At 46.7% G+C, this 13300-nt stretch overlaps 1 protein-coding gene across 3 annotated transcripts in view; it reads right to left on the reverse strand.

The window, feature by feature from the left end:
* Nucleotides 1-11244, reverse strand: part of AGRN (agrin) — a 257909-nt gene extending 246665 nt beyond the window's left edge. The window contains exon 1 of one of the 3 annotated variants that reach the window (XM_082229651.1): nt 10340-11232. In XM_082229651.1, coding sequence (XP_082085777.1) covers nt 10340-10561 — 222 coding nt within the window. In that variant the 5' untranslated portion in view covers nt 10562-11232. Of the gene's footprint in view, nt 1-10339 lie in introns of all 3 variants that reach the window. The other 2 variants (XM_082229652.1, XM_082229654.1) reach the window with 2 other exon arrangements.
* Between the last annotated feature and the right edge of the window lie 2056 nt (nt 11245-13300).

Genomic DNA, 13300 nt, shown 5'->3' on the forward strand with positions numbered 1-13300 from the left:
GTCGGGGGGGGGGAAACAACAGCAACACTTGAGGAATGTGTGAAGCAAGCTGGGGGGGCGCATGGCATGGGGAGAGCCCTGTGAGCCAGGTGGAGAGGCCTGGGGGGATGCCTGCATTTGGCCCCCAAATCTGATGCATACCCTTGGTCAAGTTACAGCTGTAGTTAGGGTGTAACAAAACTCCTCTCCTTCCTCTTGCACTCGATTTTTTAAAGCACAAACAAACAAGGGAAAGCAGTACTCTTTAAATCACAGGAAAAGTGCCAAGCTTCCGTCACCTAAAAGCAAATCTCACCCCCTTTTCAGTGTCAAAAATCCCAACTGCAGGCCTTGTTTTCCTGGCGCGAACATTTTCCACAGACTGGCGAACTGCCAGACCCACTTCAGTGGAGAGGAACAATCACAGACCATAGCTTGCCTGTCCCCTGTCCTCCCCACTTCTCACTGTAATCAGCTTGGGGGTTTTGTTTCCATGATTTTAACACCAGCAAAGGTGCCCGTTTCTCCCTGCCTGCGAAAAATCTGGGGCGAGCTCGCTGCCTCTGACAGGGCACAGAGAACGCGGTAATAAACATGCCGAAGCTCAGGTTAAGAGGGGCCACCTGAAGCCGCAGAGATTTATGGAATGCATCTCTTCCCCGCCGGGAACAGAGCCAGTTCCAAAACCATGCCAGAGGAGGCATGAAAGGCCCTTCGCACCAGCTGCTTGCCAAGGTGCGCCCTGCAGGTACACTTTACCCCAGATTCAAGTTGAGGCAAGGGAAGAGAAAAGGAAAAAAAGAAAACCACAGGATGAACCCCACCCATTTTATTTGCAAAGGCACAAGAAAAAGGGATTTGCAGCTCAGCAGCAAAGGCAAAGACTGGCCTCACATCCCAGCTTGAGTGCAAAGAGATGCTTGGGTACGCCGTGCACATAGGTAGGGGAACTAAGGAAGCCCAGTACTGTCTACACTGATTGGCAGCAGCACTCCAGGGTCTCAGGAGTCTTTTTCCCAAATCAACATAGAAATGCTGGGGATTGAACCTGGGACCTTTCTGCATGCAAACCAAATGCTCTAACCTTTGAGCTATGGCCCTCCCCACTAACTCCTGGTCATTCCCACCCCAAGCATAATTTATCTGAGCAGAGTAATTTAGATGGGAGGGCCCTCTCTCTTTTTAGTTGGTACTGTTAATCAATTGCAAGGGAGAATTGTTGCTGATTTACCGCAAAGGAGTTATAGATTGACCAGTAGATCCCCATCAGCCCACCTCTGATAAAGACAAGTCGCTTTATTTATTTTGTATGAGTACACTGTGGCTCAGTGGTAGAGCATATGCCTTAAAAAGAGGAGGTCGGTCCCCAGGTAAAACAGGGAGAATATCCCCTGTCTCAAACCCTGGAGAGGCACTGCAAATCAGTGCAGATGATGCTGAGCTGGGTAGACAAATGGTCTGCCTCAGTAGCGTCCTATGTTTCTGTGTTGTAAGCAAAGAGATGTGGCTCCATAGTACAGCAGCGGCTTTGCATGCAGAAGGTCCCATACTCAACTCCCAACATCTCCAGGAGAGAACCCTACCCAAAACCATGGAAGGTCACTGCCAGTCAGTGCAGACAATACTGAGCTGCATGGATCAAGGGTCTGACTCAGTATAAGGCAAAAAAACCTGTGTTCCAGCATCTGCAGAGAGTGAGAGAGAGCTGGGTCAAACTCTGCAAGCAGCATTTTCAACCCTCTACTTCTCATGAGGGGGATGAATGGATGGGATGGGAAGGTCATACAGTATATGCAGAGACACTGAACTCATCAAGGGCAATTAAGACTCCTTGCACAGTGAGTCACCAGGCACGTGAAGAATTTATTTTAAAAAAGGGGGGGGGGGACTGTGAAGGAAGAGACATAAGGAGATCAAGCCTGGGAGATAACAGTGGCAGTTAAGACCCTTCCAGCGACAAAAGTGCGCTTTAGAGAGATTTATAAAGACAGCGAGAGCAGGGGCCGTGGAAGACAAAAATGTTTTTACGAAATATCTTGCGTTTAAATTACAGCTGGGAGCATTAATGGGTACATCCAATCAATTAGCTGAGGATGGAGAATTCCTATTAAAAATGTGTGGGGGGTTAATTGGACAGTCATTCCCCTCCTTACACACACACACACACACACACACACACACACACACACACACACGGAGGGGAGGTCTGCCTTTTAAGGGAGACCAAGGGTTAAGTCCCATTATCTTTTGCCTGCACATCCCCACCCCTCAAACCCGCTCCCCTGGGACTGCTGTGACATCACGGAACATTCACCACACATTCCAAATACTCAGGGGTGGGGGAAACATCAGCTATGGAAAGCAGGACAGGAAGGAAAGGAACAGAGCTGTCCGCAACATGTGGCAGAGGGGTGCAATTTTCCCAGGCGACACATATGAGGAGGGGGTGCTGCAGGAGCAGTTTCCCCCACTGCTCCCACCACCGCCAATTCTCCTTTCATGCATCCCCTATGGTAGCCCACTGCAATAGAGGGCCCTGTCTCGCTGCCAGTTTTGGGAGTCAAGATTCAATGAGTTAGATCGAAAGGCTAGCATACCTGATACAGAACTGGATAGGCCAACCTCCCTTTTGCACCTGGGTTAAAATAGCAAGTACTAACTGTGGACCCAACACACACAGAAACCTCTCCCCCCCCCCTCCCCAGGCTGATAAAGAGCCCTGTGTGACTCAAAAGATCAGATACAACATTCCACACACAGGAGCTGGTCTGAGCAAAGGGCAATAGGGGGAGGGAAGCACAGCTCACACACTCAAGTATTTCGTCCACTGGCTTCTGACTCAGAGAGCAGACAATGAACCTGGGTCAACAGCACAGAAGGGCGCGCACACACACACCTCGATTCTTCTCCTCGCTTAGTCACTCCATCCAGCAACAGGGAAGCAAGATGAGCAAGTCTCCATCCCAGCATTTGCCCTCTGTCCTTCCTCTCCGCCCCCACCCCCCACTCGATTCTTAATCAGTTAGCAGGGAAAGCAATGCCTGGAAGCAATCCGCAACTGTTTAAACAGCATTAGCTCTAATTTCTTTCATTGGCTCTATCTCACTCATCTTTTGTGTATATTGGAGGCTTCAGCCTGGGAGGGTTAGGATTTAACCAGCAGAGACGGAGAAACTTCAGCGGAATGCACAGCACATCTTCAGAGAGCACTTTGACAGCGGACCACCCAGTCCTTATTAAAACATTCCCAACTGGGGGAGAAGCAGAACTGGAGGCGGCAGGTGGGGGAACATCACGCCATGAAGCAGCCCGGCCAAAGGTTCTCACTGCAACACCTCAAACAGGTTAAAATCCAGGGTGTTGTATGCCATCCGTTATGCAACCGCCAATCACTGACAGAGGAAAATTAGGTACAAATTGGCCGGTGAAAGATTTGTATTTATTTATTTTAATCAACACGCCTATGCTATACGTTAAATGCCTGCACAATCTGAATCTTCCCTCCCATGAAGCTGCAATGGGCAAACCAGTTTAATCACCAGCAAAGGCCTAGATCCAGTGGTGGTGGTGGTAGTGCGCCTTAGTTATAATGCTGATTCTATGAGATCCTGGTTTTGGCTTCATCTTCTCTCACACCAAAAGGGCTCAGAATGGCACAGATGGGTCCACCACCATCCCCACCGCTTCTCCTCTGCAATATCCTCAGAACAGCCCTGCAAGGCAGGTTAGGTTGAGGACACAACTATACCTGCCAAGTCCAGCATGGGATTCACAATGACTCACATCACTTATCTGGTAAGTAAAGGCAGGGTACTGGCAGCTCTAGGGCTTATATATGCCCTGCCCGCTGATTTAACCATATGAATACAACCTCCCCAAGCCATTTTTAAATAGGTCATCACCCCCCCCCCGCCCAGCTTTTGGAACAGAGACATGTCCTGCTTGTCTGAGAGAGGTCTTCTGCAGGTGCTGGATTAGGCCTCACTCTCACCCTCCAATTTTCCATCTAAAACACATACACACACATCTATATTTGGCTAATACACATTTGCCAATGTATAACTTTACCCAGATAGAGAAAGGTGTAAAGCTTTGAAAGGATTTCACCCCAGTTCTCCCTCTTCCAATCTTTATTGGGGAGCGGACAAAAGGGGGCTTGGGCAAATGCAGCCTGAAACAGCAGAGAGCTGCTGAGCCTAGACAATAATGAGCCAGATGGACCATTGGTCTGACTCAGTAGAAGACAGCTTCCTGTGTGCCTCTGTCCATCCCCCGCTCCATGTTCCACACTTTGAAGGAACAGCTGCCATGCAAATTTGGAATCCGCTAGGTTCATTCCTCCACACAAACATGTGGGGAGAGGCACAGCTCAGCAGGAGGACATCTTTTCGGCCTTGTGGAAGATCCCAGGGTCAATCCCCATACTCTCCAGGTGGTGCTACCTGAAGACATTTTGTGTGCAAAGCATGCACACTATCACTGAGCTAATTTCATAAGCCTACGGCTTCCATTAGTGATGTATGGAAATGAGAGCTGGACCATAAAGAAGGCTGATCGCTGAAGAATTGATGCTTTTGAATTATGGTACTAGAGGAGGCTCTTGTGAGTCCCATGGACTGCAAGAAGATCAAACCTATCTATTCTGAAGGAAATCAGCCCTGAGTGCTCACTGGAAGGACAAATCCTGAAGCTGAGGGTCCAATACTTTGGCCAAACTGCGGGAGGCAGTGGAAGACAGGCGCACATGGCGTGCTCTGGTCCATGGGGTTACGAAGAGTCGGACACGACTAATCGACTAAACAACAACGGCTTCCATTCACTTATACCAGGGGCTGGCTAACCTTTTTTGGCCTGAGGGGCAGATTCAGCCTGGGGAGGGGGGGCACATGCCAATGGTGGATGTAGTCACCCCACACTCTTGCATGCTCACACACAAGCAGAGTGTCATCCACCCCCCTCAGCAGATCTGGGTTGATTAGCAGAGGACAGAGGGTTACTACCTGCTCTTCACTCATCAAATGACTGATCTGATGAGCCAGGAGGGGTTCACTGGCATCTCCAACAGGGAGCTGGCCTCTGCCTACTCCAGCTCTGCATCCGTATTTTTTTTCCATTTTGCCCCCCCCCCCCGCCAAAATCAGTGGAGGTCTCTGGTAGAGGGGGACAGTTCCAGAAAGAAATACTTGAGGGGGCTCGATCAGGGGGTCCCCCTCCCCAAACAGAGCCACCCCTGCTTTATGCCAATGCCTTAATGGTGGGAATGGTTGCCAATCTCTGCAGATTCTGCCTTGACAGCAGTAGGTGAAGTCAGAGTCAATGATATTCAGAGTCAGACCCAATGAGAGATGAAGCCAGCTAATTCCTGGCTTGGCCCCCACACTATGTCCTGCCGAATTCTACTAGGGTGGTACTTAGACAGAGTGACAGCAAAGGCTACCCCCTGGACAGATTGCAAGGAGGAAATCAGGCACATGGACTCGCCCTGTGAGAAACCAACCTCTCAATTCCCTTGATTAAATAATAAATAATTAAATAATAGTGTGGTTAATTATTATTTTTAAAGGAAGCTGTGTTAGCCCATAAAGGGGGGCGGGAATCATCATCAGTATGGCCTGTGCAGGTCCTGCTGACCCCAGTTCTCCTGGCATACTTAGAAACAGAAGATCTTCCTGCAGTTAACCAAGATTTCTGTTCCAAGACCAAACACAAGCTATACCTTGTAGCGGCAGGGGTTATTTGCAGTGGTAATAAGCAGTGAGTCTGCAGCAACAGGGGTCAATCTTGAGGAACATTTTACAGCATGATGGCGTCCAAACATATTCACCCAGTCCAAACATATTCACCCAGTCGGTGTGACCTTTTCCTTCCCCTCAAAATTCCTCCCCTGCCAGAATTTGCATTGCGAGCTCCATGGGGCAGAGGGCTCTCTGGGTTAATCCTACTCTAGAAAAGCTCCATGCCTACCAACGCTGCAATATAAATAAAAGAAATTGTCAGCAACCATGCTGGGTCATTCTTGTTCCATTTTTTTTTAATTACACAGGTTTAGTGGAAGAAGAGGGAACATACTACACTCTTCCAAGCTGGTGGCTTTGAAACTTTCCCAGCCTGGAAGTATAAAGGCAATGTGCTCTACTGCAGACACTTGGAATTGGGTTTGCTTAAAAGCAGTCTTGCAAAGATGTTGCCTGCTCCGGGGTTAGCCGCACTTTTTAAGAAGGCTACACTCCATCTAAAAATACATAATTATGTACTGAAACTTTTCAAGTCGCCCAATGAAAAACATGTGTCCTTGCTTTTTTCTTTTAAAAGGAACTTGTTTAGATTTAGAAGAAGGAAGGTTACAAAGAAAAGACCTGCCATCAATCAAAACAGAAATATACTGGTGCAGCGATTCTCAAGATTACATTTCCACTGACTTTGAGATCTAGACAAGATTGTGGGGAGGGTGTGTGTGTGTGTGTGTGTGTGTGTGTGTTATCAGCTGGTTTATAAGTACATCAAGCAACATGAAGTGAGGGTGGCGCTCACCTTTCCAAATTAATCTACTGTGAAATTGGGGGGGGGGGAGAGAGATGGACAGACAGACAGATTTAAATCAATCAAGTTCAAGTAATTGCTCTTCACAGATGGGAGGCTGTCTGCTGTGCCTCCATGTGGGTCAGTGTTCTCAGCTTGCCTCCTTCCACTATGATGGCGGTGGTTCATGCAGAAACCTAAGAGGGTGGGCTCCTCCAGTGGTGGGTAATTAACTTCTTAATCTTTACACACACCCTAAGAAGTCAGGAAGAGACCATAGCTCATTGGCAGGGTGCCTGCTTTTCATGCCAGCTTCAATCCCCAGGGAGCGTTGGGAATATTATCCTGCCTGAAATCCTGGGACAGCCGCCGCGAGTCAGTGTAGACAATATTCAGCTACACAGACCAATGGTCTGACTCAGTATAAAGCAGTTTCCTATAATCCTATTAAACAAAGGGACATATCTCCGTGGTAAAGCATCTGATCTGTAGGACAAAAGGTCTCAAGTTCATTCCCCAGTATCTGCAGGCAGGACTGGGAATATTCCCCTGTTTGAAACCCTGGAGAGATAGTGCAAGTCAGGGTAGCAATACTGAGCTATTTGGACCAGTGGTCTCCCTCTGTATCAAGCAGCATCTTATATATCAACTTCCTTGGGTACAAGGATAAAGCATCCCTCCCATCTCAGTGGGCCTAAAGGTTTGGGAAACCCGGTTGGTTAAAGGCAAATGAACTTGGCAGATACTTATCTTAGGACTGCACTTAGTGAGTGATTCAAGCTTGCAGGGACGCTATGCCTTACATCAGCACTCCCCAATGCGGCGCCTACCAGACACTGCTAGACTACAGCTCCCATCATATGTGTCCATTGCCCATGCTGGCCACAGCTGATGGGATCTGGAGTCCAAAATTATCTGGGGGTCGGAGGAAGGTTGCTTTACGTCGCATAAAGTGCTCCATTCTTTCATCTTAGACTTACAGAACGGAGACCCGAAACTGAGTGGCTCTGCATGCGGACAGTCCCAGGTTAAATTCCCCCTGGCATCTACGGTTAACAGGATCAGGAAGCAGGTGAAGGAACTGCTGGACTGCAATGAACAAACAGTCTGACATGGTATATAAAGGCAGCTTCCTAAACTTGCAGTTGTTCATGGAGGTGGAAGGAAGCAACCTTTGAAGCGGAACAGAAGAACATCAGAAGAGCCCTGCTGGATGAGGGCAAAGGCTCATCCAGCCCAGTATCCTGTTCTCACAGTGGGCAACCAGATGCCACAATGGGAAGCTTGCAAGCAGGACCCGAGCGCAACCACACTCTCCTCTCCTACATTTGCTGGAGAGGCGTACTGCGTCTGACAGTGGACACAGAGCACATAGCCATTGCGGCTAAGAACCACTGACAGCCTTCTCCTCCATTAATTTGTCTCATCCTCTTTTAAAACCACCCAAGTTGGTAGCCTTCCACCCACAATGTTCAGGGGCACTTTTAGTTCAGATGCCTCATGCTATCCTAAGGCTGAATACAGTCCAGAATTGAACTGACATCACACCAAGTTCTAGCCAGATTTAGCCACTTGGGTTGTGCATGCACCATAAACCGAAAGTGCATATTTCCTCCCAAGGAATCCTGGGAATTGTAGTTTACAGGTGCTTGGAACTGTAGCTCCGTGATTGTTAAACTACAGTTCCCAATATCTCTTTTTTTGGGGGGGGTGCTTTAAATGTATGGTGTGTACGCAGCCTTGGACATCACCAAGACCAAACTGGATGAATTAAGTTTGCGGATCTTGGGGGGGTGTGTTAAGATTCCACAGAGCGCACAAACCTTTTATCTTGTGGTAGGGTACAGATATCAGGTGAAGGAAGAAGAAGGCTTCACCACCCAGCGCTTAATGAATTTGCAGAACTCATTGTTGCAAGGATGAAGCGATGGTTTTAACATAGGATCATGGGGGGAAATATTGAAGGTTACGTCAGTCTTGCATATTACTGTTTAGGGGGTCACTGTGGGCAACAAGGAATTCTACACAGGTGACTTGATCAGGCTGGCAGAACAGGGATGGCTCACTCTACCCCACCGACAGCCATCTATTTCTGCCTTAGTCGCAGAGGATGCTAAACCCTTTCCTCCAAGGTCAGCATGAAAATGAAGGAGGTTGTTAGACAAGGGTGACTGAGATCCATCCCTCCTTTGCAAGCTAGTTTAATGGAAAGCAATTGTTTTTTACTAGCCTAAGGCTTACAGACAAGGTTGGGTGTGGTACGGTCTCTTCTGTCAATGGTTATTAGTTGTGAAAACTATAGAACTTCCATGTTCTGAGGCAGCCTATCTAGAAGTACCAGCTGCAAAGTACAACTGCAGAGGAGGACCAATGCCTTCATGCCCCTAACACTTATGGAGGTGGGATTGTAGGCTGACCCAGAGCAAGGTCAGTCTTAGATATCTGTGAGACGCAATTACACACTTGGGAGCAAGCTATCTTGCTGGAGTCCACTGGGACTACTCAGAAGGAAGTGGGAAAGTGGGAAATAATTCCAGGCCTGAGCTCCACTGAACTGATACTTGCTCAGTTAACAAAGCCAATCCTATGGCCTCAGAAGAAATACTTACTGTACCCAGTGGTGGTTGCTCTCAGATAAGTATCCATGCATATGGAGATGGGATGCAGCTCACTGGCAGAGCATCTGCTTTGCATACAGAAGGTCCCAGGTTCAATCCCCAAGGTAAGTCTGGGAGAGAACCCTTGTCTGAAATCCTGGAGAGCTGCTGCCAGTCCATGTCAACAATGCTGAGCAAGATAGACCAGTGATCTGACTCTCAATTTAAGGCAGCTTTCTGTGTTCTATAGTATTACAGTGGGTTTTATTTTTTGGCGGGTGGGATAATACATAGCAATTATTTATCTGGAACTTCAGCCCATTTCAAACTGTTTTTAAATAACTGGTTCAACAAGCCGCTATCCTATTCTGGCTCAAAGTGAGTGTTGTCACCGGCACCAAGAGCACTGTTCTCCTACAACACCTTCCTTGCATTTTCTTTGGGAGCATATATATATATATATATAGATAGATAGATAGATAGATAGATAGATAGATATAGATATAGATATATTGCATTTTTAAAACTCCCCAGGAATGTACCAAAAACATAACCGTGAACAAGCAAAAGAAGAACTTCACACCTCAGAGACACCTTTTGTTTTTCAAATGTTCAGTTTCTACTTTTAATTTTTCAAAAGTGATAAGTCACTCAACTAAAAAGCAACATCACCCTTTAGTTCTAGCAACAGTTGTGAAATGGGTGGCAATCGGCGGGTTGGGGGGGAGGAGCGGATGTATTTGTCCATTCACTTATTGAACAGGGGAAAAAACAGCATTTCAGTCCATGCCCGCCCACAGAAAACTCAACTATTTCTTGGCGGGGGGTGCAATCAATGTAAGAGGCAGTTAAGGGCCTGGCGTCGGAAATAAAGTTGTTTCTAAGTTGGCCTGTTTCAGTCAGAAATAGCAGCAAAAAAAAAAGTTCCAGAGACGTCCAGTGGGGCTACTCGGATGTAAGTTGTAAACTAGGAAATAGGAGCGGGTGTATGGGGAAAAGAATCTTTTCCAAGCCTGACTCCTCCCCAACCCAGTTTGTTCCCATCGGCAGGTTTGCAATTAAGAGATCGACAAGTTGCGGGGTGTGTGTGTTATAAATTATCTTAAAAAAAAAAGCAGAGACAGAGAAAGTTTTGCTAGAGAGTGAAGATCACAACACAGAGCATGGGGAACAGTGAAGGTTTCAACCCAGCCAGGAAGCGCAGCCGATTGAGTGTGAGCCCACCTCCCTCTGCCCCGAATTACCTTGCAAGAGTAGGTCTGATGAACCGGATCCACGTTCACGATTTCCTCCACCGTCCCTGTGAGGACAACGTTGGCTTCTTCCTCCCTCCTCTCCAGTTCCCTCTCGGGACAACTTCCATTGCAACTGTCCAGCCACGATGCCAGCAGCAGCGGCGGCAGGAGGAGGCGCAGGAGGCGAGCGCCAGCGAAGGGGGACCCGGGGGCTCGCTTTTCCCACCCCATCGCGGCACAAAAGCAATCCGGGCGCGGGATGGGTGGGTGGGTAGAGGAGGCTTGCAAAAAAGAGAACGAGAGAGAGAGAGAGAGGAGAAAAGGTAACAGGAGGGAGGTGGAGAGGGGGGGCGGGAAACAGCTTTGCTGGAGAGAGAGGGGGCGAAAGGATCGAGCCCTTACAAACTGCACAGTTGCACCCCCAAAATGGGATTTTGCAGAGGGAGGAAAGGAAGGTTACTTTTATTGCAAAAGGGGGTTGAAAGGAAAGCTGGTTGAGGGGAGGAGAAAGCTAAAAGAAAGAGGGGAGAAAGGGATGGATTTCTAGCTCTGGTGAGGCAGAGAGAAAGAGAGATTTGCTTCTCCTGGTTTTCCTGCCCCTGCTTCTCTCGCTCTCGCTCTCTCTCTCTCTCCAGTGTGAGAAAAGGCAAAAGGGGGGTGGGAGGGAATTTGCATGCGATCTGAATTGCTGATAAGGAAAAAGGGGAGGGGGAAGCAGAGGGGAGGGTTTGCGAAAAGGAAAGGGGGGGAGAGGAGAAGAAGAAGAAGAGAAAGCCTAGCTTCGCTCCTGGCTGGCTCCCTGCCTGCTGCTCTGCTTCTGTCTTCTTTGCAAAAGCGAAAAGAAAAAGAAAGAAAGAGCTGGAGTAATAAGGGGAGAAACGCCACCCGCAGGAAATACAGCTCACATCAGGTTAATGGATAATCAGGCCGCCAAACGTGATGTGACTTTTAAAGGTGCAGCTTAAGACGGGCAGAAGAGGAAGTGGAGCAGTCTTCTGCTTGGAGAGCTCAAGTGGATTTATTTTTATTTATTTATTTTTAAAATCACAAGCCTTCTTTCTCAATGTGCTCTCTTGGCTTGCACCTTCTGCTTGGATAATTAGATTTTATTTGTGATATATATATTTAAAACTAGGGTGCAAAAAGCGGGGAGGGCTCTTGCACCTTTAATAGTTTCATAGAAAAGGGCGTTCCCTCTTCAACACAACAATTAAAGGTGCATGAGCCCCTCAGCTTCTTTCCAATCTGACCACCAACTTAGCTTTTTTTGGTTTCAAAAAAAAAGATGGGACAAATTCATGGACGAGGCTATCAGTGGCCACTAGCCATAATGACTATGCTTTTGCTCTTTCTTGGTTTTGCTCTTTCTAGTTTGCAAATGTGTTTTAATGGCCGGATTATTGTTCTTTTGACCTCTCCATTTTTATTGGTAAGCGACTTGGAGCTGCTTTGTGGGAGGCAAAGCAGAGTAATTTTTATAATGAATAAATAAATAAGCACAAGACCTGCCAAAGGGTGGAAAGTTGAGTAGTTTACTGTGGAAGAACTATAAGTGTGCAACACTAATGCACAAACTATTTTTATTTATTTAAACAGTTTATATACCACTTAACAAGGACCCTGAAGAGTGCAGAAATTATTGATCTTAGGCATGTGCTGCTGTTGTTTTAAACTGTTTTAATATTTATAATTATTTTTAAATTGTTTGTTCATCTAGTTGTCTTATACAGGATGGGTTGAACCTGGCAAAAATGTGTTTGTTAAGAATCTCGTGAACCGGATCAGAAGAACTTTAAACAAAATCCTGAATGGAAGGGAGGCAATTATTACAGACATTATTTGGTTGTTGTTTTTATTTTGATTATATATTTTGTGGTTTCATATTTTGATTTTGTTCTGTGAACCACCCTGAGACCTCTGGGTGTAGGGTGGTACAGTGGTACCTTGGTTCTCAAACTTAATCCGTTCCGAAAGTCCGTTCCAAAACCAAAGCGTTCAAAAACCAAAGTGCACTTTCCCATAGAAAATAATGCAAAATGGATTAATCCATTCCAGACTTTTAAAAACAATCCCTAAAACAGCAATTTAACATGAATTTTACTATCTAACGAGACCATTGATCCATAAAGTGAAAGCAATAAAGAATGTACTGAAGTCACACAATCAATCAATCAGTAGCTGAACTGGGTTCCACACAGTCACACACAAAAAAGAGCCACAAAAACAAAAATGCAAAATAAATAGCAAAAACAGACAGACCTCAGCATAACTCTCAAAACGGAGGTGTGGCGAGTGTGGCACTCAAATTGGAAACGTAATACTCAGTTTGGAAGCATAACACTTAAAACGGAGCACATTCAGCTTCTGAAAAAAGTACGCAAGCCGGAACACTTACTTCCGGGTTTGCAGTGTTTGGATTCCAAGTTGTTTTGAGTATCAGGGCGTTTGAGAACCAAGGTACCGCTGTATATAAATTCAGTGAATAACAACAACAACAGGGGAACATCTGGAACTGTAGATAATAGCTTCATGGATGCACAGGAAACACTGAGATGGTGCTCCAGAAACCTGCTAAAGGGCAGGCAACTATAAGAAGGCAGCAGCCGGAGGGATGACTTGTAGTTTCAGTTGTCTCTATACTAATGCACAGAATATGGGAAACAAAACAAAATTGAGCATACAGGATGGCAAATATGACCTAATAGGCATTACAGTGGTACCTTGGGTTACAGACGCTTCAGGTTACAGACTCCACTAACCCAGAAATAGTACCTCGGGTTAAGAACTTTGCTTCAGGATGAGAACAGAAATTGCGTGGCAGCGGGAAGCCCCATTAGCTAAAGTGGTACCTCAGGTTAAGAACAGTTTCAGATTAAGAATGGACCTCCAGAACAAATTAAGTTCTTAACCCGAGGTACCACTGTATTGAAACATGGTGGGATAAAACTCGTGACTAGAATGTAGAGATTG

Source organism: Podarcis vaucheri, assembly GCF_965113315.1.
Source record: "Podarcis vaucheri genome assembly, chromosome: 7".
Lineage (NCBI taxonomy): Eukaryota > Metazoa > Chordata > Lepidosauria > Squamata > Lacertidae > Podarcis > Podarcis vaucheri.